The 22,288-nt window shown below is 52.9% G+C and overlaps 1 protein-coding gene across 1 annotated transcript; it reads right to left on the bottom strand.

The window, feature by feature from the left end:
* Positions 1-586: 586 nt before the first annotated feature.
* SLC45A1 (solute carrier family 45 member 1) lies at positions 587-21,840 on the bottom strand. The gene is made up of 9 exons (XM_029230573.1): positions 21,730-21,840; positions 16,753-17,173; positions 16,073-16,165; positions 15,138-15,362; positions 8,490-9,229; positions 6,009-6,162; positions 4,498-4,674; positions 2,792-2,997; positions 587-1,007 (listed from the first exon to the last, which is right to left on the bottom strand). Exons 1-9 carry the CDS (start codon positions 21,838-21,840, stop codon positions 738-740), a joined length of 2,397 nt encoding a protein of 798 aa, XP_029086406.1. The 3' UTR covers positions 587-737.
* Between the last annotated feature and the right edge of the window lie 448 nt (positions 21,841-22,288).

Genomic DNA, 22,288 nt, shown 5'->3' on the forward strand with positions numbered 1-22,288 from the left:
ATGAGTATCTGCAGGGTGGATGGATGGATGGATGGACGGATGGATGGACGTGTGGATGAGTGGGTGGACGGATGGATGGATGGACGGATGGATGGATGTGTGGATGGATGGATGGATGGATGGATAGATGGATGGCTGGGTGGATGAATGGATGGATGGGAGAATGAATGAATGAATAAGTGAGTGACTGAATGGGTGTGAAGTCTTCTGACCCAAAAGCATCGTCTGCTCTAACTCTGTTCTGGGAAGCAGTGTACAGTTAGACAGGCTCTCTGCACGCCAGCACTGTGGACATTCGGGGCCGGATCGTTCTTTGCTGTGTGTGTGGTCACCCTGCGCACTGTAGGGTGTTTACAGCCTCCCAGGCAGCAGCAAAGTTGTGACAACCCAAAATATCTTCAGACGTTGCCAGGTGTCTTCGGGGCAGGGGGTAGGGGTGGGAGGCGGGGTGCAAAGCTGCAGCTGGTAATATAGATAGATAGATATATGCATAAATGATACAGCCCCCTCCCCAAGTCCCCGTGACGAGTGGCCCAATCCCCAGGTGACCTCTCACCCCTCGGGGAGCCACACTGGAAACCGTAGGCTTTGCTGCTGCCGTTTATTGATTTACCACATATTTACATCCCATCAGGAAACCCGTCACGCCTCCATCCACCAGGGCCCTGTGGGTTTCCGCAGGCTGGCCTGCTCCCGACCCAGGCCCAGGCTTGAGGCCGAAGCCATGGCTCTGGATGTCAGACATTCAGCAGGAGGGGCCGGTGCTCCTCGGCGGTGGCAGCGTCACTGGGAGGGATTTCGTAGACGACAAACAGGGAGGAGTACAAGCAGCCCAGGAAGGACACCAGGCTGGAGAAGTACATCACCCCGTTGGCGCTGCCCACAGCCGAGGTCAGAGGCCCTAGCACCAGGGACACCAGGATCTGGGCCAGGAAGTACTGGCAGCTCAGCAGGGAGATGTCCACGCCCATGCCCCGGCGGGTGCCGTCGGCGCTGGACCCTGCAAACTGACCAGAGATGTGCGTCAGCCGGACCAGGCCCCTTGCGGCCCTGGGACCCAGCACCCATGCCCAGCAGCTTACGTCCTCCGGGCCCCACGTGATGATATTTGTGTTCTGAGATGACGACAAGAAAAGGAACCCGCAGCCAGCAGGGGCTGGCACGGCCTCTTCCCGGTCTCCCACCTCTAAAGGAGATGCAGGGCCTGCCGGCCCGGCCCCCTCCGCTCCAGCTCCGCCCTCTCTGAACCCTTGTCCCTACGACGCCTGTCGTGCTCAGAGATCCCAGGGTCTACAGCGCTGCTCCTCTGGCCTGTGGCCTCCACCTTGGATGTCAGGCTCCCTCCGCCCCCAGCCAGCACCACGCTGGGAACAGAGGTGACACGTGGTCTCTGAGCAGAGCTGCCAAGCGGCAGCGGGAGTGACTCTGCCCCCAGCACAGGCCACCTGCACCCCGCGGACCGCGGCTGGGTGCCACCCGGGGTCCCGCCCGGCCTGGCCCCCCTCCCAGATGCAGCTGTGCTCCCCTCTGGGATGCAGAACAACTCCCGCCCCGCCGAGGCTGTGTTCCCGCGAATTGGTGTCACGTGAGTCCTGGGGACACCCGCCCAGCCCGTGGGGGCCACCACCATGGGAGGTCGCAGGGGAGCCCTGGACCCGCAGCCCAGCGGAGACCGCGTGTCCAGAAGACTTGACGGGCAGCAGAGGCCCGAGCCTTCCAGCGGGGTCGAGTGGCCCAAGGCCTCACATCCGCTCCCGCGGGGCAGGGCCGCCCTCCGCCGAGAACCAGCACGTCCGCGTACCCCGGTGAAGGGGGCTCCCGGGAGGTGACAAGGGGGACAGTGCGCTCAGGTCACGTGCACAGCCTGAGCACCGCCCAGGGGGAGAGTCAGCCCCCGGGGCCAGGCCTGGGGGAGGCGCCAGGGGCCCGGAGTTAAAGGGGCTGTGGGAAAGGCAGCCGTCAAGGTGGTCTTTTAGTGCGGTATTGTAAAGCCTCAAAGTCACTGCCAAAAATCTACGATGGGAGCGTTATTCGGCCACAAGAAGGAAGGCGGTAGGGACCCACTCATACACAGGGTGGATGAGCCTCGAAAACGTGAGGCTGGGAGAAGCCAGACACACAAGGCCACCTATCACGTGATCCCATTGACGGGAAGCGTCCAGGGGAGCGGAGGGCTGGAGGGGTGATGGCCAATGGGGAGGGGGCTCCTTTTGGGGGTGACGAAAATGTTCTAGAATTGATGGTGTGACTACACTAAAAGCCACTGAATCGTACACTGGAAATGGGCGAACTGTGTGGCATTGTGGTGACTTCTGCCTCAATAAAGCTGTTAAGGGAAAATCCAGCCTGAACAAAATACCAAAATTTGACCTAAAGACGGGATCCGTTTTCCTGAGTTTTCCTTTAGCCTCAGACGCCACCAGGACTCGGCTCAGCCCTGTCCCTTACCCTGTCTTTAAGTCCCCGATCTCTCGCTCAGTGTGGATTTTTGGCATTGATGCTCATTTTCACAAAAACCACATTCACGAATTATTGACCTCGACCGCTGAGTTTTTGGTGCCCACATGCCCCCAGCTGACCCCAAAGCCCCGCAGAGCCCTCTCCTTGCGGCTCTCCCAGCGCCCCCAGTTCCCTGCGCGAGCAGCTTCCTGCCGGGGTTTATGCTCTGCCGGTGCGTCCTGATCGTCTTCCCGTTTGAACAGGGCCCCGAGCTGTGCAGCGGGTCCCGGGACCCTGCTCAGGTGGAGAGTCACCTGGATGTGGGGCCCGAAGCAAGAAGGCCGGCACTCACCTGCTTGCTTTGGTAGTAATCGCACAGCAACGAGTAGGGCAGGGTGCACAGGGTGGAAAACAAAATCCCGTAGGTGATGCAGAGGGACAGAACCACGTAGAGGTTCCTGGAAAGGGTGGCAAGACCAGTCCCCAGGCCGAAGGCCAGGTAGGCGATGAAGTACAGCGTGCGGACACTGAGGTGCTCCTCCAGCTTCTCCAGAATAGCTGCGACCCAGAGAGGAAGGTGAGCGGCGCCCCGCCTGGGGCCCCAGGCCGCCCGCCAGGCTGGCAGGCAGCTTGCCCCTGACCGGGAGACCCGATCGGGGGCCCCAGGGAGCTAAGGGACCACTGATGGGGTCGTCTGGATGGGTGGCAGGGCCTGGGGTGGCCCCCTGCACACCCAGGGGAGGCCCCCAAGTGCTGCAGCAGGTGAAGGGGTCTTTGGGTGGAAAGATCAAAGAGGCTCTAGAGTTTAGGGTTTGCGGCTGAACCCTGAGTTCTTGCACAAATCGTAGTGCTTCTGTCGCTTTCCTAACACAAGGACACTGACAGCCCCACCCCGGCCGGCCAGTGTCTAAGGGCCCTGAGGGGCCTGGCAGCTCGGGTTCCGCATGACACCCCTTTCCGGAGTCAAATACCTCGGGGCCACTTCCCCACGTCCTGGTGCCACCAAACACCCAGGCCCGCCGGGGTCCGCCAGCGAGAGCCAAGAAATTCTTTCTTAATAATGTGGTCCCTCGACCTCCTACAAAAGTCATGGTCCTGACTGTGGGGCTGGAGCTTGCTAACGGGGTCCACAGTCTGCAGCCGTCAGCTTGAGTCTGGGCTGCACCCTGTTTTTGTACCACCCGGAGCTAAGAACAGTTTTCACATTTTTAAATGTTTAAAACAAGTCCAAAGAAGACAGATCTTTTGTGGCGCATGGAAATCATACAGATCCGAATCCCGGGCACATCAGCGAAGTTTTACTGGAACTCGGCCCCGTGTGCTCATCACGCCTCGTCTGCCTCGAGGGCAGCGCCGGGTCGCCCAACCGGAGCCTGTGGCCGGAAAAGCCAAGAGGCCAGACTCTCTGGCCTTTTACTGAAAACGTGGGCGGACCCCTGAGATGAAGCCTGGGGGCTGTGCGCCGCCAGCTAGGCCACCACTGGGACGCCCCAGAACCCACAGGCACTCAGCACAGCGTCCTAGGTCCGTGGGGCACGCAGAGTCAAACCTCAGGGTCGTCTCGGCCTCCTCGCACCCATCCCACGTGTTCCACAGCCTCACTCTAGCTGCACCCCCGGTCAAACCTGCACCCTCCCTCCCTCTGGACCAGCCACCATGAGAATCGACATGGGAAGGATGGGGTAGGGGTGGCAGGTGGACGGCACACCCCCCGGGAGTGACCTCGTGGTTTGTCCCTGGGCCCCCACGTGTCCCTCGCTTACGGGCCTGACACCCCGCCCCATCCCAGCCAGCTGCTTACTCAGGGCCGTACACACGCCCGTCCCCACCCGGCCCTGCCCCGCCGCGCAGCACCAGGCAGCGTCCCCAGCTGACCCCTGACGACGGGTCACTGGATAACGGAGAAAAAAACAGCGCTGTCTCCCCCCAAATTGGGATGCTGTATCTGCAGCTGTAAAGATACAACCTTCCTTCATTGAATGGGTACCAGCCCCCCAGCCCAGGGGCCGTTATCACTCCCACGGAGGCCCCGCCCCGCTGAGCCCAGCCCACCGGTACCTGAGTAGAAGGCAGCGCTGAAGGCGTAGATGCACATCCCCCAGCAGCCCACGGTGACCCCGCTGTTGTATTTCTGATACGCTTCCGACGTGTGCGGGGCCTTGGGGTCCCCCTGAAATACCACCTCGCCCATGAAGTCCGTGTAGAAGAGAAGCATCCCCTCGAAGGAGAGCCACCCTGGGAGGGGGGAAGGGCTGGTGACGCTGGGCAGGGGCTGGCCCGTGGCCCCTCCTCCGCCCGCAGGTGGTTTTGACCAATGATTGTCAATTCAAAACTTAAAGAAGGAATTACCTATAGCTTCACCACGCAGACATGACTTTACCGCTGTTAAAATTTTGTAGGTTTCCTACCCGTCTTTTTAAAATATATATTCTTATAACATAGGCTCTGCCGCGTGAAGGTTTTGTATTCTATTCTTTCTCTGAACGTTATTGCCAGGAGGAAAGCTAACCCTCAGCTCCTCCTGCTTCCCCCTCCTCTGCAGGGGAGGCGAGAAAATGCCAGTGGGGCTCCAGCCACAGTGCGGGGGCAGGGGTCACCCGTTTACCTGGGAGAAATACATTAGGAAGGGCAAGTGTTGATAGAGATCTAATTTGCTCTGTTACCGAGAAAACCACAGCACTCCTTCCTCTGATTTCCACGTGCATTTCCTCTTTTATAGAGGAAGGAGATGATATTTATGGGGTCTCTTGAACCCCAGTAATTATCATGCATGCTCCCTACGCCATTAAATATTCATAAACAGCCCCATCTTAATGGCAGCAAAATACTTCACAGTGTGGATCCATCTTCCCATTGTTGGACATTTACCCTTTCCCCCATCCCAGTCTTTGGCTATCGTGAGTCGTGCTGTGATAAATACCTCGCACATGGATTCGTGATAAAACCTCGGACTACATCCTTGCAAAGAACACCAAATAGGTAGGATCTCTGGGATAAAGGTGATGGGCATTTTTAAGATTCTTGCCTGTTGCCAAATTGCCTCCTAGAGGGTCATTCTGATTTACATCCCACAGTGTTTGAGAGCCTAGATTATCTCAGATTCCTCATCACCCTCAGACGGTCAACAGCCCAACAGCAAAGAGACACCGAAGGGCATGGAACGCAAGTTGGGGCTTCTCGGTAGTCATTCGAAAGCCGAGCCTGTGAACGTGAGACCAGCACCAGACGTGTGTGTCTGTGTGTGTTTACGTCTCAGCTCTAAGCGTGAGGGGTCCAAACTGGCTTAAGACACAAGTCCCACTAGTGGGAAAGTGATGCCCCCCTTAATTGCGGGTTGCCCGAAGAGCTTTTGGTCCTGAGGATCTGGGCTCCGTGGAGACCCGGCTCTTCCTGGAGAAAAGCCCTCCCCGCGGCCCCCCCGCCCCGCCCGTCCCCACCACGTCCTGCCCCTGGTGACGCCTGGGGAGGCCGAGTGGAGGGGAGAGGCCTCCAGGCATCCGGAGCCTTGCCCCTCCCGCAGGGCCACCCGAGGGGGGCAGGACACGCGGGAGGCTTCGCCGCGAGCTCACCCAGGAAGTGGTTGAGGCAGAGGTGCCGCAGGGCCTTGGGCATGTTGCAGATGGTGAAGCAGAGGTGCCTCATGGACGGCGGCTGCCCCGACGGCTCCCTGGGGCCCGTCAGCTCACTCTCGTATTTCACGCCATTCAGTAAAATATTGGCCACCTGAAAGGGAAGCCCCCAAAAGTTCCTCCTCAGTGCATCAAACCCCAGGCACCCCTCGGAAGCGTGTGTTTTGCTTCGATGAGAAAGTGAATCAGAAACACAAACCCAGAGGCTGGGAGGGTTTGTCTTCCTGGGCGGTGAGAACTGGACACCAAACACCACCCGAAAGAGAGAAATGACTTTAAGGCGTCTCTCCAGAGACGGAAGCTGCTGAGAATCGAATTTCCCTTCGCGGTGCCTGCCTTTGGGCCACAGAGAGTAAGCTAAGACCTTGCCAAACGTGGAATACGTTTGAAAGAAAAGAAATACGGGTCAGTTGAAATTCAGACATTACGAAGTCTCATCTTTTCTGTAAGAGAGGATGTAAAAGACCGATTCCAAGGTGACTGGGCATCTGGACAGGTGGACTCCTACCTATACAGGGGTTAGGGTGGCCAACAGAGCCCGTGCAGGGAGGGAGCCGGGCACCCAGCCAGCTCCACGTCACCAGCATCTGTCAGGGCAACGCCATCGCCAAATACGCTCACTGGCTCAGTTTGCTGCCTGTTGCCGGGATGACAAGGCCTTGCCCCACCGTGGCCCCGCCTGGGCTGGGGTTGCAGACAGCAGCCAGGTGAACGGATGCCTTTGGGAGCTGGACGTCTCAAGAGAGGAGAAGGTGCCTCACTCTGGGTCCACGCGGGAGCTTGTGCTGGGTCGGCACCTGGACATTCCGGGTGGGTGAATGAAAAGGAAAGGAACAGCCCACGATGCCGGTTCCAAGGGCAGCTGCATCAACAGAGCTTGTCACCCACAGCTGCCGGAGGAAGACTTCAACTGACACCTATGTCCCCACTGAGCCCAGATGTGTTCATATTTAGCTCATGAACTTTACTTTCCTCCAAAACTGATTCGAAAACGGAAAGTTTTAAAAGGATTAAGAAGAGATTTTTCAACCAGAATTTAAGGACTGTATCTAGAAGCCAGGTGGAATTTCGGGAAACAGGACAGGATGACCCAGTATTGACAAAAGACTTGATGAACTGCTCTGCTGTCCTTAGGAATGAGGACGACATGCCCTTGACCCGAGCAATTAGAGAAGTGGCTTTCCTTTGCCAAGGTTGGGATTCCTTCCGGTGATTTTCAATTCTTCAGACGCTTTCCAGATCTGAGCTTGTGGATGCTGCCCACGGGGACCTGGATGCTTCCCTGCAGGACTGGCGCCCACCTGTGCAGAGCGCTTCCTCGAGATGGGATGACATTGAGTTCAAGACACGATAGAAGTGGCCCTAAGACCGGCTCGCGGTAACACAAAGGAGGCGTGGTTAAGCTTCAAGAATTTAACAACGAAGCGAACATGCGTGGCCACCTCCCAATGTCAGCCTCCCACGAAATCAGGGGGTCTTCCCAGGCACGGGAGTGCGGGTGGGGATGTCTGACGGAGGGTCGGGCCGGCAGAGCGGGGCCTGCTTCACGGGAGACGCGGCCATATGGCAGCCGTGTCCAAGGGGCATGTCCAGGTCACCCGCCTTCAGAACCGCCCCTCTGGGGGCCTGTGAGGGTTGAACAAGGGTCATAGGCTTCCTGCTCAGGAAACTCCATCCCCTGGATGACCCTGAGGGCAGGGAGGCCCTCACGTCTACTTTAAATGAGCATAACTCTCTTTAATATAAAGTAGCCTCTTCCAAGATCACGGACTCTGAAAGCAGCTAAAATCCCACATGTCAGTTCGTGGCCTTCCAGCCAATCCTACATACAACACAGACAGCCTTCCGGAAGGTTCTCTTCTTCCCAGAACATGCCTGCGCCCTTTGGGATCCAGAGTATCGACAGCCTCTGGGCTGGTTGGTTAAGGTTGCCCACCTGGGGAGGGAAGGAGGCCCCAGAAACAGCCGCCAGGTTTATGTTTTGTTTCTGTCCTTCAGGAAGACTTAGCTCAGTTGGCACTGGGCGCACACGGCCAAAGTGGGCTGGACGTGGCAGGGAAAAGACTAGGAATGACCGCAGTACACGTGATGCTGTGACAAACTCACCGGATTAGCCCTGGGCAAACGTAAGGGTGTTTAAAAGAGCCAGGCCTTTGCTGTAGCCAGTGTCTTAAAGTACGACCCCGAGCAGAGACCCTGAAGGCATCTGTGGGCTCACGTCGGGCCCAGAATCTCGACACTGACAGGGTGTAAGGATGGGGATGTCCCTGGGGCCCACCTATTAGACCCAGGTCCCTTCTGACTGATATGCCCAGATGGGCCGGGAATTCTCTTCCAGATCATCTGATGAGGGGGGACCACGCACAGCGCCCTCTGACTCCTGGCTCCCCCCTCCCCCGGCCCCCGGACGTTTGCTTTTACCTGTTGACTGAAGGTCACGTTCCTTCTCCTGCTGGTGTCGGGGCCACCTCCGCCGGCTGTGTCCGGGATGGCCAGGGTCTGGGGTCTCTTTAGGATGCCAGCCGACCGCGGCTTGGAGGTGTCCAAGGAGCCTACCCTCAGCACATCCCCGTCGGGGCCGGTGGCCAGGGCGACGTCCCTCCGGTCCCCGAGGCCGCGGTCCCGGTGGTAGAAGCCATCGGGGGCCCGGGGGAAGCTGACACTGATTCCCTGCCTTGGGGCGCTGCTGGGGATGGTCAGGTGGCTGTCGTGGCCACCCGTGAAGCAGTCGATGAGCACGCTGTCTATGTTGGACGTGGCGAAGGACGAGGCGAACTCGTTGATGCCCGTCAGGGAACTGTCCCTGCTGACGAAGCTGCCGTACTTGGGCGTGAGGGGGCTCAGTGGGGAGATGGGGCTGGAGAAGTTGGTGTGGAGGCTGCTGGCCGGCGGGCAGGGGACTGTCTGGCCGGCGCCCTCCTCACCCAGGACAGGAGGGGAGGGAGGCAGCGGGAGGCTGGGGCTCTTCATGGCCGGCCTCTTCTCGGCCGGGGGCCGCAGGGGTCTCTCGGGGATGCTGACCAGGGTCAGGACGGTGGAGATGCTCAGGACGGCGGCCGTGAAGATGTAGATGACCCGCAGCTGCCCGCCCAGGGCTCTCCCGAAGCCGGTTTTATCCCAGTGGATCCCCCCGACCACATACCCGAACCCTCCTCCGAGACCTGGGGAGAGAAGTGGGGCAGGGAGCGGGGAAGAAAGCCCCCGAGGAAGGTGTTCGCTTCCTTACTTGATTTGTAAAATCCACCCCAAGGACCCGGATGTATCATCTGTCCCACCTACGCCCCAAAGAAAAGGAGAAGAGAATGGGATTTCCGGGGGGACCCTGGGGGACCCGGTCCCCTGCCCTTGAGGGCCGCCTGCCAGGGCATGATGACCGCCTGCCCACACTCAGGTCCCCTCTGCACACAGCGTCTTAGGAGGAGGGAAAGTGAGTGTCGACACTGGGTCACCTGTCCCCTTGGAGTCCCGCCCCTCCCCCAGCTTCAGCGCTGTGTAAACACGGGAGACCTGGTCCCCAGCACACAGACCACTGCACGTGTGCGTGCGGGAATTCACGTGGCCACCCCTGTCTTCCTCACCTGGCGACATCGTCCTTGGGCCTGACCACCGTTAAGAAAGTCACCCCTGGGCTTCCCTGGTGGCGCAGTGGTTAAGAATCCGCCTGCCGATGCAGGGGACACGGGTTCGAGCCCTGGTCCGGGAAGATCCCACATGCCGCGGAGCAAATAAGCCCATGCGTTACAACTACTGAGCCTGTGCTCTACAGCCCACGAGCCACAACTACTGAGCCCGTGAGCCACAACTACTGAAGTCCACGTGCCTAGAGCCCGTGCTCCCAACAAGAGAAGCTGCCGCAATGAGAAGCCTGTGCACCACAACGAAGAGTAGCCCCCGCTCGCTGCAACTAGAGAAAAGCCCGCGTGCAGCAACGAAGACCCAATGCGACCAAAAATAAAATAAAATAACTAAATTTATAAAAAAAAAAAAAAAAAAGAAAGAAAGTCACCCCTCATGGGTCACCCCTGGTGGCAGCTCTTCGGGCCCCGGAGCCACCAGGGAACAGGGGAGCTGCAGGAATCTGGTCCTTTCCTCTGATCCCACTCACTGATCCCACGGCCTCAGGGACCCAACAAACAGCCAATGGTTCACACAGCACACCATGAAAATGTAGGTGATGCCACACGGTGCCCGGCCAGTGGCAAAATACATTCTCACCTCCAGAAAGTGCCGTTTCCTCCCTCCCAGCGCTGGGCTCCCAATGGCAGAGCAAGGCCAGGCGCCAGGGCTCCATCCGCCCAGCCCCTTTGCAGCCACATCACGCATCTTAGGTGCTTTTCTATTTTGAGTCCAGCTATACTCTGACCAGGCTACTGGTTGGGATGAGTAAAACTCTTGGTTTACTCTTGGAGATGCAGGGGAACCTGCATCCGACCAGCAGGGGCCCTCCCTCCCCTCCACTTGGGGAGATCCAGCCATGTCAGGAGTTGACCTTTTCAACAGAATCGCCTGTGGAAAGGCCTGGACTCAGACACATTCAGCCCAACCTTCCACATGTCCCTATGGTGGGACCTGACACTGAATCTAGTTATTTAATGGCTTTCTGTAGAACTTCATTTGTTCCAGACTCTTCTTACGGGCCTCTTAATCTCATATCCAGCCCCCCCTGCCCCCCCACCAGCTTTATTATTCTTAACTTTCCACATTCATGGTCCTAATTAGCTTCCCCCACTCCTTCTGAAGACACAGTTGCAGTTTGGTGACCCTTAATCAAGGTCAGAGTTGCGAGAACTTTATGCACTATTTTTTTTTTAAATGATCGAAGTGATACATTTGCACAGTTGAGGAACTATACTCAACAACAAAGAAACAAACAACCTGATTCAAACAATGGGCAAAGGACTTGAATAAACATTTCTCCAATGATAGACGCATGGCCAACAAGCACATGGAATAATGCTCAACATCACCGATCATTAGGGAAATGCAAATCAGAGCCGCAGTGAGATACAACCTCACATCCATTAGGATGGCTACTATCGAACAATTTTTAAAAACCCAGAAAACAGTAAGTTGACGAGGAAGTGGAGAAATTGGAACCCTTGTGCAGTGTTGGTGGGGATATAAAATAGCACAGCTGCTGTGGGAAACAATAAGGAGGCTCCCCCAAAAACTAAAAATAGAATTACCCAGCAATTCCACTTCTGGATAGAGACCCCAAAAGAACTGAAAGCAGGGTCTTGAAGAGATATTTGTACACCCATGCTCACAGCAGCATTATTCACAATAGCTAAGACGTGGAAGCAACCCAAGTGTCCATCAAAGGATGAATGGATAAGCACAGTGTGGTCTATAAATGCAATGATATATTATTCAGTCTTAAAAGAGTAAGGAATTCTAACATACGCTACAACATGGATGAACCTTGAGGACATTATACTCAGTGACATAAGCCTGCCACAAAGACAAATACTGTTTGATTCCGCTCACATCGGTTCCTTAGAGCAGTCAAATTTGTAGAGGCAGAAAGTAGAATGGTGGTTGCCAGGGGCTGGGGGAGGGGAGATTGGGGAGTTATTATTTAATGGTTATGGAGTTTCAGTGTTACAAGATGAAAAGCGTTTCGGGGGTGGATGGCGGTGATGGCTCCACAACAGTGTGAGAGTATCACAGAACTGTACACGTAAAAATGGCTAAGATGGTATATTTTATGTTATGTGTATTTTAACACAATTTTAAAAGAGGAAAAAAAAAACTAATTCGGAAGAGTACAGATCTTCATGTACTTACTACAGAATTACATCCTGATAAAGCCATTGTAAGTTGAAAATATCATAAGATGAAAATGCATTTAATACACATTCCTATATATAAAACAGATAACCAACAAGGACCTACTGCATAGCACAGGGAGCTATACTCAGTATCTTGTAAAAATCTATAAGGGAAACAATCTGAAAAAGATTTTATATATGTATATATAAATATATGTATAACTGATTCACTTTGCTGTACACCAGAAACTAACACAACATTGTAAATCAACTATACGTCAATTTTTTAAAAAGGGGGAAAAAAAAGAAAATGCACTGAATACACCTAACCTACTGAACATCATCGCTTAGCCCCGCCTACCTTACACATGCTCAGATCACTTCCATTAACCTACAGCTGGGCCAAACCATCTAACACAAAGCCTATTTTATAATAAGGTGTTGATCGTCTCATGTAATTGACTGACGACTGTCCTGAAAGTGAAAAACAGAACGGTTGTCCGTGTAGGGTTGTTGACCCTCGAGATCACAGGGGTGAACGGGAGCTGCCGCCCAGCATCACAAGAGAGGATCGGACCACATATCGCTAGCCCAGGAAAGGGCAAACTTCAAATTCAAAGTACAGTTTCCACTGAATGTGTATAGCTTTTGTCAAGGCAAAAAAATCGTTAAGTCAAACCATCATAAGTTGGGGACTGTCTATATAAGATAAAAAACTAATTCCTTCTTCCGACCCTCCAAACTCCTGCCTGCCTGGACCCACGCAGAAGCTCCCTGGACCCATGTGCATACGGGATTGTAAAGAGAGATGAACAACGACGTTTTCTAGAAGAAGCGACTGAGGCTTGGAGAGGCCGAGCAGTTGCCTAAAGTCCCACCATGAACAGGAGGAAAAGCACAAACTGATTCAGGATTTCAGCTCCTGGGCCACCCCGGCCTCTTCATGCAGGTCCTACACATATGACATCTTTCCCTGGATTTTTAGAAATCTTTTCCATTGCTATTATAAATGGGATAGTTTATTTTAGAACAAGATAAGTGTTTTATATACAAACACTAGAGGTATTGATTTTTATATGATACTTTGATAAGCAAACATCATACTGAATTCTCTTACTGTTTTGCAGTTGATTCCCTTGAAGGTTTTGTTTGTTTTATTTTTAAACAATTTATTTACCTATTTATATTTTTGGCTGCCTTGGGTCTTCGTTACTGTGCGCGGGCTTTCCCTAGTTGCAGCGAGCGGGCGCTACTCTTCATTGTGGTGTGCGGGCTTCTCATTGTGGTGGCTTCTCTTGTTGTGGAGCACGGGCTCTAGGCACATGGACTTCAGTAGTTGTGGCTCGTGGGCTCTAGAGCACAGACTCAGTAGTTGTGGCGCACAGGCTTAGTTGCTCTGCGGCGTGTGGGATCTTCCTGGACCAGAGCTCAAACCCATGTCCCCTGCATTGGCAGGCGGGTTCTTAACCACTGTGCCACCAGGGAAGTCCAAGCACAGGCTCTTTGTTTTTTCTTCCTTTCAATTTTATTGAAGTAGAGTTGATTTACAGTGTTGTGTTAATTTCTGCTGTACAGCAAGGTGATTCAGTTATGCATATATATTCTTTTTCATCTTCTTTTCCATCATGGTTCATCACAGGATATAGGATATTAGTTCCCTGTGCTGTACAGTAGGGCCTTGTTGTCGATCCATGTTATATATAATAGTTCGCATCCGCTAACCCCACACTCGCAGTCCAGCCCTCCCCCAGCACCCCTCCCCTTGGTGGTCATTCCCGCCTCCTTCCCGACTTCAGTGGGAATGTTTCTCATGTCTGGCATCAAGCGCAGCACAGGTGTGTGCGTGTGTGTGTACACACAGTCAATTGTCATTATTCACGGATTCCATATTTCAAATCTACCTACTCAGTAAAATTGATTTGTAACCCCAATAAATACATATGTAACGCTCAATCACTCTCGGATACGTGCAGAACAGTGAAAAAAAAATTTTTTTTGCCCGGCTTGTGGGATCTTAGTTCCCCGACCAGGGATTGAACCCGGGCCACAGCAGTGAAAGCGCCAAGTCCTAACCATTGGTCCACCAGGGAATTCCCAGAGCAGTGAAAGAGTCGCCCGACACACACGGTCCCGGCTAAGACTTTCCACAGTGATGTTCTGCCTTGTTGTTTCAACTCTCACACTGTCAACAACCATCCTTTTCACAGTCTATGTGGGTGCTACATATTTGCAGTTTTGTGCTTTTTTGGGGTGACATGCTGTTTAGTTGACAGCCCCCAAGTGTAGCGCTACCGCTGTCTAGGGTTCCCAAGTGCCCGGTGCCCGCGACGTGTCTTATGGGGAAAATATGTGAGTTAGACGAGCTTCGTTCAGGCATGAGTCATAGTGCTGCTGGCCGTGAGTTCAATGTTAATGAATCCGTGATATATACTAAATAAGATGTCTTTAAACAGAAACACATAGAACAAGGCTATGTATTGATCCGTTGACAAAAATGATGTGGCCAGAGGTTCGCAGGAACCTAACCCTGTATGTCTCCACGGGCCATGATTCGAGGTTGGCTAATTCAGAGCTCGTGACGCCTTTGAACGACACAACTACCTGAATAACGAGAATCAACCATGTATAACACTATTTACACACGGTTATATACACACATACAGAGCTATATACGCACATATATGCATATATATCAACGATATCTTCCATAAAAAAGAATGAAATCATGCCATTTGCAGCAACATGGATGGACCTAGAGATGATCATACAAAGTGAAGTAAGTCAGACAGAGAAAGACAAATCTCATATGATATCGCTTATGTGTGGAATCTTAAAAAATAAAATGATACAAACGAACTTATTTACAAAACAGAAGTAGACCCACAGACATAGAAAACAAACTTATGGCTACTGAAGGGGAAGGAGCGGGGAGGGCTAAATTAGGAGTCTGGGATTAACATACACACACTCCTATATATAAAATAGATAAACAACAAGGACCTACTGCATAGCACAGGGAACTCTACTCAATATATTGTAGTAACCTATAAGGGAAAAGAATCTGAAAGAGATTCAGATTATATACATATATAACTGAATCACTTTGCTGTACACCTGAAACTAACACAGCATTGTAAATCAACTATACTTCAATAAAAAAAGAAATATAGATTAAAATATAGATATTATAGTATATAATATGTGTACTGTTGACATATGTGGTTTGAGAGGCGCACTTTCAAGCACGTCCGTGCTCGCCCACGTCTTTGCATTTTGTCCCAGTTGCACAGAACCTTACCTGCCAGGAGGGCATGGATGTTCAGGCCGCGGTCCTGATCGGCGGGGCTGCACACGTCCATCATGTACGCGTGGCTGGGGCTATCGGCCGAGTCCGCGCTGAAGTCCATCAGCGCCACGCCGCACACCGTGAGGAGGATGCCCCACTTGTGGTCGTGGGCCGTGTCAGCCAGCGCCGTCCCGATGTCCCTGCCGTTCAGCAAGAGTGAGAGGCCCAGCAATGCGCCTGGGGATGGAGAACAGAGTCACCAGGGAAGCGCGGCCCTGCCGGCCCGGCGGCCACCACTTCAGGCTGAAATCATTTTTTTTGCGGTACGCGGGCCTCTCACTGTTGTGGCCTCTCCCGCTGCGGAGCACAGGCTCCGGACGCGCAGGCTCCGCGGCCATGGCTCACGGGCCCAGCCGCTCCGCGGCATGTGGGATCTTCCCGGACCAGGGCACGAACCCGCGTCCCCTGCATCGGCAGGCGGACTCTCAACCGCTGCGCCACCAGGGAAGCCCCAGGCTGAAATCTTTAGGGCCCCAAGAACTCCTTTTTAATCAAACCTTAAGCACTTGGATCAGGGTTTTTATTTCATCAAGCATAGCAGGAATGATATAGACTTTATTAACTATTTTTTTTTTTGGCCGTGCTATGCAGCTTGCGGGATCTCAGCTCCCCAACCAGGGGTTGAGCCAGGCCCATGGCAGTGAAAGCCCGGAATCCTAACCACTAGGCCACCAGGGAACTCCCCTATTAACTCATTTTTAAAAAGTGATCAAAATGAGATATTTTCACAGTTAACCCAGACTGGATTACAGGGTGCTCCCCGCTACCACACCAGTGACACGACCTGGATAACTGTTTTGGTCAACACTCTTTTAGATTTTCCTAAGAGGAAGCAGTTGGGGCCTTTTTTCTTTTTTCCATTTTATTTCAATTCCAAAACAACAGACCTATAGCCAGGACAAGAATGAAAGGGCGTCTCCTTCCAAACCTTGAGGTACATCGGTCACTCCAAGCGCCCAGCAGTGGTTGCAGTAGGAATCCTGAAACAGAGCAGGTCAGTGGTCACTGCTGAGGTCCCCATTGTACATGGGGACCAACACCGAAGAGCTTCATCAGATTCCTGAAACACCTGCGCTCAAACGTCCCCAGGGCATCAAAAGAATAAGACGATGAAACTCAGAGTCAGCAACAGAACCCTGAGCTAGAAAACAAAAGATAACCACGCTCTTGGAATCACTCAGCTTCTCCTTAAATTTTCTACTTAGGCCCCTACAAGGCACGAAGGAGCCATGACCTTCTTGGGAATCCAAGAAAGACCAGGACCTCCCAGACCCAAACCACCCCCAGCTGTACTGCTTGTCTCCCCTGACGACACCGCCTGGCACGGGATGGTGGAATCCTTGGGGTCTGCTGAAGTCTGGTCCTTTATCTGGTTTAGATAAAGTCACTTAAGATACGGGGTCTGACCGGCCATACCTGTGTTCTGCTACAGCCCCACACAACTGGGGGACTTACTCTGGCCCCTCCCTTGTCCCCCTGGGGACCCTCAAGCTTCCTCCACTGAGGTTTCTGGAAGCTTCTGGGGAGGTTTCGGAGGCCATCACGGGCGGGCCGAGTGGGGGCTCACCGAGGATGGGGCTGACGAACCACACGAGGCTGTAGAGCTGGTCGGGAAGGCCCATCTGCAGGAGCACCGGGGTCACGTACGCCGTCTCCATGGCGTAGCTGAACTCGATGCCGAAGAGGACGCAGCCGTTGAAGAGCAGCTCCCGGAAGGACCTCTGGGGGTGCAGGTCCCCGAAGCCCACCAGCTCGACTGGACACGGGGTGTTAGGGGGCGGGGGCGGCGATGGCCGGATGCACTTCCTCCTCTTGGGGTGTCGTTTGAAGTTGTTGGCCCGGTGGCTGATGTGCCGGGTCATGGACCCCGAGTAACTGGCGATCGGGGGCCTCCAGAGGTCCTGAGGGGTCAAGGAGGGGAAGAGGGCCTCTCCCGGAGGGGCGCTGCTCACCGGGGAGGTCATCGTAGGGGGAGCCGGTGGGTGCTCCTGTGGGGAAAGCCCGTTTGGGGGCAGCCGTCACCCGCGGGGCCTCCACCACGCGAGCTCATTTGTCCCGGTGGCTCTGTCCCTCCACCCCCCGTGGCACCGCTCACTCGTCCACGTGGGAAAGGTGAGTTCACTCGGGGGTCCCGTAGAGCCGACACCGAGCCCCCAGAGTGGAGCCTGCTGTATGGACGGTGTCCCTGGGCCTCACTTTCGCATCGGGGCAGCCCGCCTGCCCGGGGAGACCACAGCCAGAGAGAGGATCAAATCCTTCAGGTCCCTGCACTAAAACTCAAAGGGACGGTTCCCCAGACAGGCTGTACCGGGAGGGCCCAGCAAAGAACCACGAAGAGTGGGAGCCACCAAGAGCCCCGTGGCTGCCCTCAGGCCGCAAAGGTTGCCGAGCTATGTTAGGACCTGTGGCCCATTTCCAGGGCTAATTTTGCCCTTCCCTGCAGGCCCCAGGGGAGCAGAGGGGGAGACCAGGCACCCTGGGGGGAGACAGGACTCACAGGCACCCTGAGCGCTTGTAAGTGGTGAGGGGACAGCCCTTCCTTCTCGGGATGGAGAGTCACACCCTCCCTAATACCTGGGTTTCCTCTCCACCCTAAGCTGGAGGACCCAAGCCTAAAAGCCGCCAAATGAGTTCAACTCAAGTCTTTTCCTTTTACATCAGCTGGACAAATGAATCTTCAGTCGAGTCAGGAGAACTGAGACTTTCATAGTGTTTGAAATGCTCTCTTTAAAGAAATAAACTGACTCCCTGAATCCTGCTTGTTATAGGCAACACACTGAATAGGGATACAGTTTACAAAAAAAAAAAAAAAAAAAAGTGAGGGACAGAAAGAATCCGGGAGGGTGAGAAATAGATTTTCCTCCATCCTCAAATTATTTTTTTGAGGAATTTTTGCAACGCCCTCGCCCTGGGTAGGGAATTAGCAGGCGTGTAGGTTAATTCACAGACACTCCTGCCTCCTCTGTCCCCCACCTCCCTGGGGTTTACAATGTGTGCCACTCGGAGACCTGCCCTTGGGCATCCAACTGTTTTCACTGCTTAGAAATGAATCTAGATTGTAAATATTAAAGGAATAGATTCCAGCATGTTGACCTGTGCGTTTTAGCCAATGTCAATTTTACTAAGCACAGGGAGAGGAAAGCTACTAAGATCAGAGGGAAAGAGACAGATAAAAACATGAGAGGGGGAAGTTCTGCATTGGGTTTGACCTCTGTGACACAGCTCACCTCATCTGTATCACAAAAAAGCAATCGCCTAAATTTCCTTTGGAGTCCTTCCTGGGAAGTAGGCCCTAAACCCGAGACGACATTCCCAACATTGATAGGTTTCCTTACAAGAACACTTGTTATTTACCGAGATAAATAGTAGAGGCTTTCTTTCAAAATTAGTTAGTTTTTTTTTTTTTTTTTTGCGGTACGCGGGCCTCTCACTGTTGTGGCCTCTCCCGTTGCGGAGCACAGGCTCCAGACGTGCGGGCTCAGCGGCCATGGCTCACGGGCCCAGCCGCTCCGCGGCATGTGGGATCTTCCCAGACCGGGGCACGAACCCGTGTCCCCTGCATCGGCAGGCGGACTCTCAACCACTGCGCCACCAGGGAAGCCCCATCAAAATTAGTTTTTAATCTTTAGAAATGAGGCCCTTATTTCTGACTTTAACTTACTGTACACCCTCCATCACACTCTTGCTAGTCGATAACTTCTTTATGAATCACTCTGAAATTCCTTATCACTCCAGATGTGCATCCCAAACTCCCCCACTACCCCACCCACTCGGGGATTGTCTTCCTTCTCTTCAGAAGACACCAGTGGTAGAAATGATTTATTCTGGAGACGTCCCAGCAGGATTCAGAACGCAACATGTTAACGCAATAAACCATCCACCAATCCATCCATCCATCCACCCATCCACCTACCCATCTTCCCACCCATCCACCCATCCATCCACATCCACATATCCACCCATCCATATACATATCCACCACCCGTCCTCTAATCTACCCAACCTACCCGTCTACCCATCCACTCTTTCAAACATCCATCCATCCATCCATCCATCCATCCATCCATCCATACATCCTTCCACTTGCCCACCTACCCACCCATCCTCCCATTTGGCTGAGTACTGAATAACAAGACACTGAATTTATAGAGATAAAAGAAAGACATAGTTCTTGCCCTCAAGTTAGGTGAAACAGTGGAGGAAAGACATGCTAAGCAGTGGGAACCACCCATGCAAAGGAGCTCTGTGCACCAGTTGGGCACAGTGGCGATGTGGTGATGAGAGATGAACCCATCAAGAAGGGATTAGTTGACCAGGAAGACTTGGTACGAGGTAGATTTCACACCAAGATGACAGGGAATGACATAACCAGCGAATCAGTCTGCTCTCGCTTCTAGAAAAGGTATATCTTATGACCTTAAAAAAATCTCACGCTCTCCTCTACAACAAGAGCAGAGGGTACCTAAGAACTATGCAGACAAGTAATACTTCACTAAAAACATAATCCACTTATGAAGATTAAGTCAAGTTTTTAAAAAATTAAACTTTTAAGCTAAAAGCATCTTGTTTATGTTCCTCACGGGTCTCACTCAGGCCCTTGTACATAGTAAATACTCGAGAAAAGATGGCTGGTCTTGCCTTCACAAACCCAGGTGGTTGTTAGCTGACCCTGGAGCTTCATTCATTAAGATCATAGAAATAGAGGACCTGCTGGAACACCGCATTATAAGACTGTCTCCTTAGAAGTCAGAAGGAAGAACTTAGCCCAGGTGTGTCAGAGAGCTTAACCTGACTTCACCTGTCTGGGCACAGCCCTGCACCTGCCTCGGTAGCTAACTCCCTCTGTGCCTCTCTACCTGCCCCTTCAGGCACAGGACGCCTCTCTTTCCTGTTGGCATTTTACCCCCATAAAGTGAACTTAAGTGAACACGCGTTAGAAACCTTCCCTTTCATTTTAGAATGAAGAACCATGGGCCCCGTCTGGAAGAATTTTAGCCTCACACAGCATAAGGCGGAAGTATATTTTTGAAAAGGGAGGATATCTGACCCACTTAAAATGGACTATGTAAATAGTCCATGTCTCTACCTGTGATGTGACAATTTCACCATCACCTGCCCACCACCTCCAGCTTTAAAACACAGCCTGCAGCCCGTCCTAGCAAAAGTGAGACCCTCACCGCCCCCATCCTACACCCCGCCCCCCGACACACATCTGAACCGGAATTAAACCTGAGCTTGAACAGAGTCTTCACTAAGGCTTCCCCTTCAAGTTTGGGCGATCAGGGTTACCACTTTTATTTAAAAATACATATATTAAAAGCTGTCCACGGAAGTTTATTCTAAGAACTACTGAAAATTCACTTTTGAATGTTATAAAAAAGAAAGTAAAATGTAAACTAGTAAAATAGAATTTTAATACAAATATTCATCAGACCATCTCGATCACACTGTATTACCGTTTACTCAGCCCCCCCAAAATGTGCACATATTCCTGGACCCCCCAGGTTATATGCTGGGTCCACTGTGCTTCTAGAATACAGAGGATGTTTCAAGGAATGAATCCCTCAAATTGTGTTACGGGATGACTAAGCGGCAATAGATTCATAAAAATAAACAACGTCCATGTAATTCGAATGCTTAAAATTACCCCACTCTGACCTCAAGTCGTTTCCTCATTTCTCTACGTGAAACCAGGCTTCCAACTGTGGGGTGACATGGGGCCACAGCCCTTCCCTGTCCTTCCTTCTACCAATTCTCAAAGTTTATACTTCAAGGAAATCTTCCCAGACCAGTAAAGGGCTCTATGGACTTCAGGGGATGTATTTAATCAGCTACTTGCTCAATTGTGTGCCGCCCACTTCTCACTTTTGATCTGTGGCAATCTAGCCCCTGCCTGACGGCCAACTGATCCCCAAACCCCCGGTGAGGCACACATTGAACTTTCATCAGCACCTGGTTCTACTTCCCTATAAAAACTGAAAAACAAAAGCATTACGATAACCCCACAAACGACTTGTCGTGGACAGAATGAACCGAACTGCTGTAACCCTCCCGTCTCAGCCTCAGCATGTTACCCTTGACGAGAAAGCAGAAACCCTTGGTGCTCATCATAAACTTAATCCTGGGATGCTGAGACAGATTATCCCAGGGCCCCAGCCATCCAGAGCATTCATTAAGCCTCTGGCGGGAGGTGAACCGGAAGCGGATGACACCTGCCCAGGTGACCCGGGAACAGGCCTCCGGCACCCATAAGCAGAGCTTAAGCCTGGGGCAAATTCCAGTGTTCGATCTCTTTCCTTGCAAATGTGAAATAAATCTGTCACCCAACTGCTACCCTTCTCAGGGCGGGAGAGTTCTGCACTCAGGGGGCGAGACGTGGGCTCCACTGACAGTTCAATTAATTAGACATCCAAGGGGAACAAAGGTCTCGGTGCCAACCTCCAGTCCCAATCCTGGCACTCTGATTACCCTGGGGCCTAAGCCGCGACTCTCCCAGCACAGAGCCGGGAAGCTGTGCGGAGGGCACAGGAGGAAATGGAGGTACCTGTGGGTCCAGCCAGGAGGCATCCCTTTCCGAGGCCGGGGTCCTGCCTGCCCCGGTCGCAGCTCGGGTCCCGGCCCGGCCGCCCCCGGCCCGCCACTGCTCCTGCAGCATCACCCCGCGGGGCGGGGCCGTGACGTCACGGCTGCATCCTAGCCAGGCTTCATCCTCGCCGCCTACCGCCGGTACCCGCAGAGCATCCTTAAAGCGGCACCGCCCTGCAGTCCGCCGCGGAGGCGCTGGACCCCGCGCAGGGCCCCCACCCCTCGCCAGTCGCTCATCCTCCTGAAGTTTAAAGGCCGGCAGAGTCTGCAAGGAAAGCTCCAGAAACAGGCCCGCTATGACTTCCGCGGGCTGAGGCGTTCTGGCCTTGGTGGGCCCCTTTCTCCATAAAAAGAAATATATATATATATATATATGTATATATAATTATATATATTAAATATATATAATATACATTATAATTGTATATTATATATTATAATTATATATAATATACAATAATTTTATATTATTATATATATAATTTTATTTTACAGCTGTGTTGGTTTAAAGATTAATA

The sequence above is a fragment of the Monodon monoceros genome, unplaced genomic scaffold (assembly GCF_005190385.1).
Source record: "Monodon monoceros isolate NGI ecotype Baffin Bay Population unplaced genomic scaffold, NGI_Narwhal_1 Super_Scaffold_18, whole genome shotgun sequence".
Classification (NCBI taxonomy): domain Eukaryota; kingdom Metazoa; phylum Chordata; class Mammalia; order Artiodactyla; family Monodontidae; genus Monodon; species Monodon monoceros.

What these genes read in the sequence shown, in the direction of transcription:
- SLC45A1 (XM_029230573.1), bottom strand. Translation starts at nt 21,840, where the DNA reads ATGCTGCAGGAGCAGTGGCGGGCCGGGGGCGGCCGGGCCGGGACCCGA. An exon ending in CCTCCTGGCTGGACCCACAG is followed by an intron (nt 17,174 to 21,729) that starts GTACCTCCATTT and finishes CTTTCCCCACAG; the next exon opens with GAGCACCCACCGGCTCCCCC. An exon ending in CAGCGCTGCCTTCTACTCAG is followed by an intron (nt 2,998 to 4,497) that starts GTACCGGTGGGC and finishes TCTGGGTCGCAG; the next exon opens with CTATTCTGGAGAAGCTGGAG.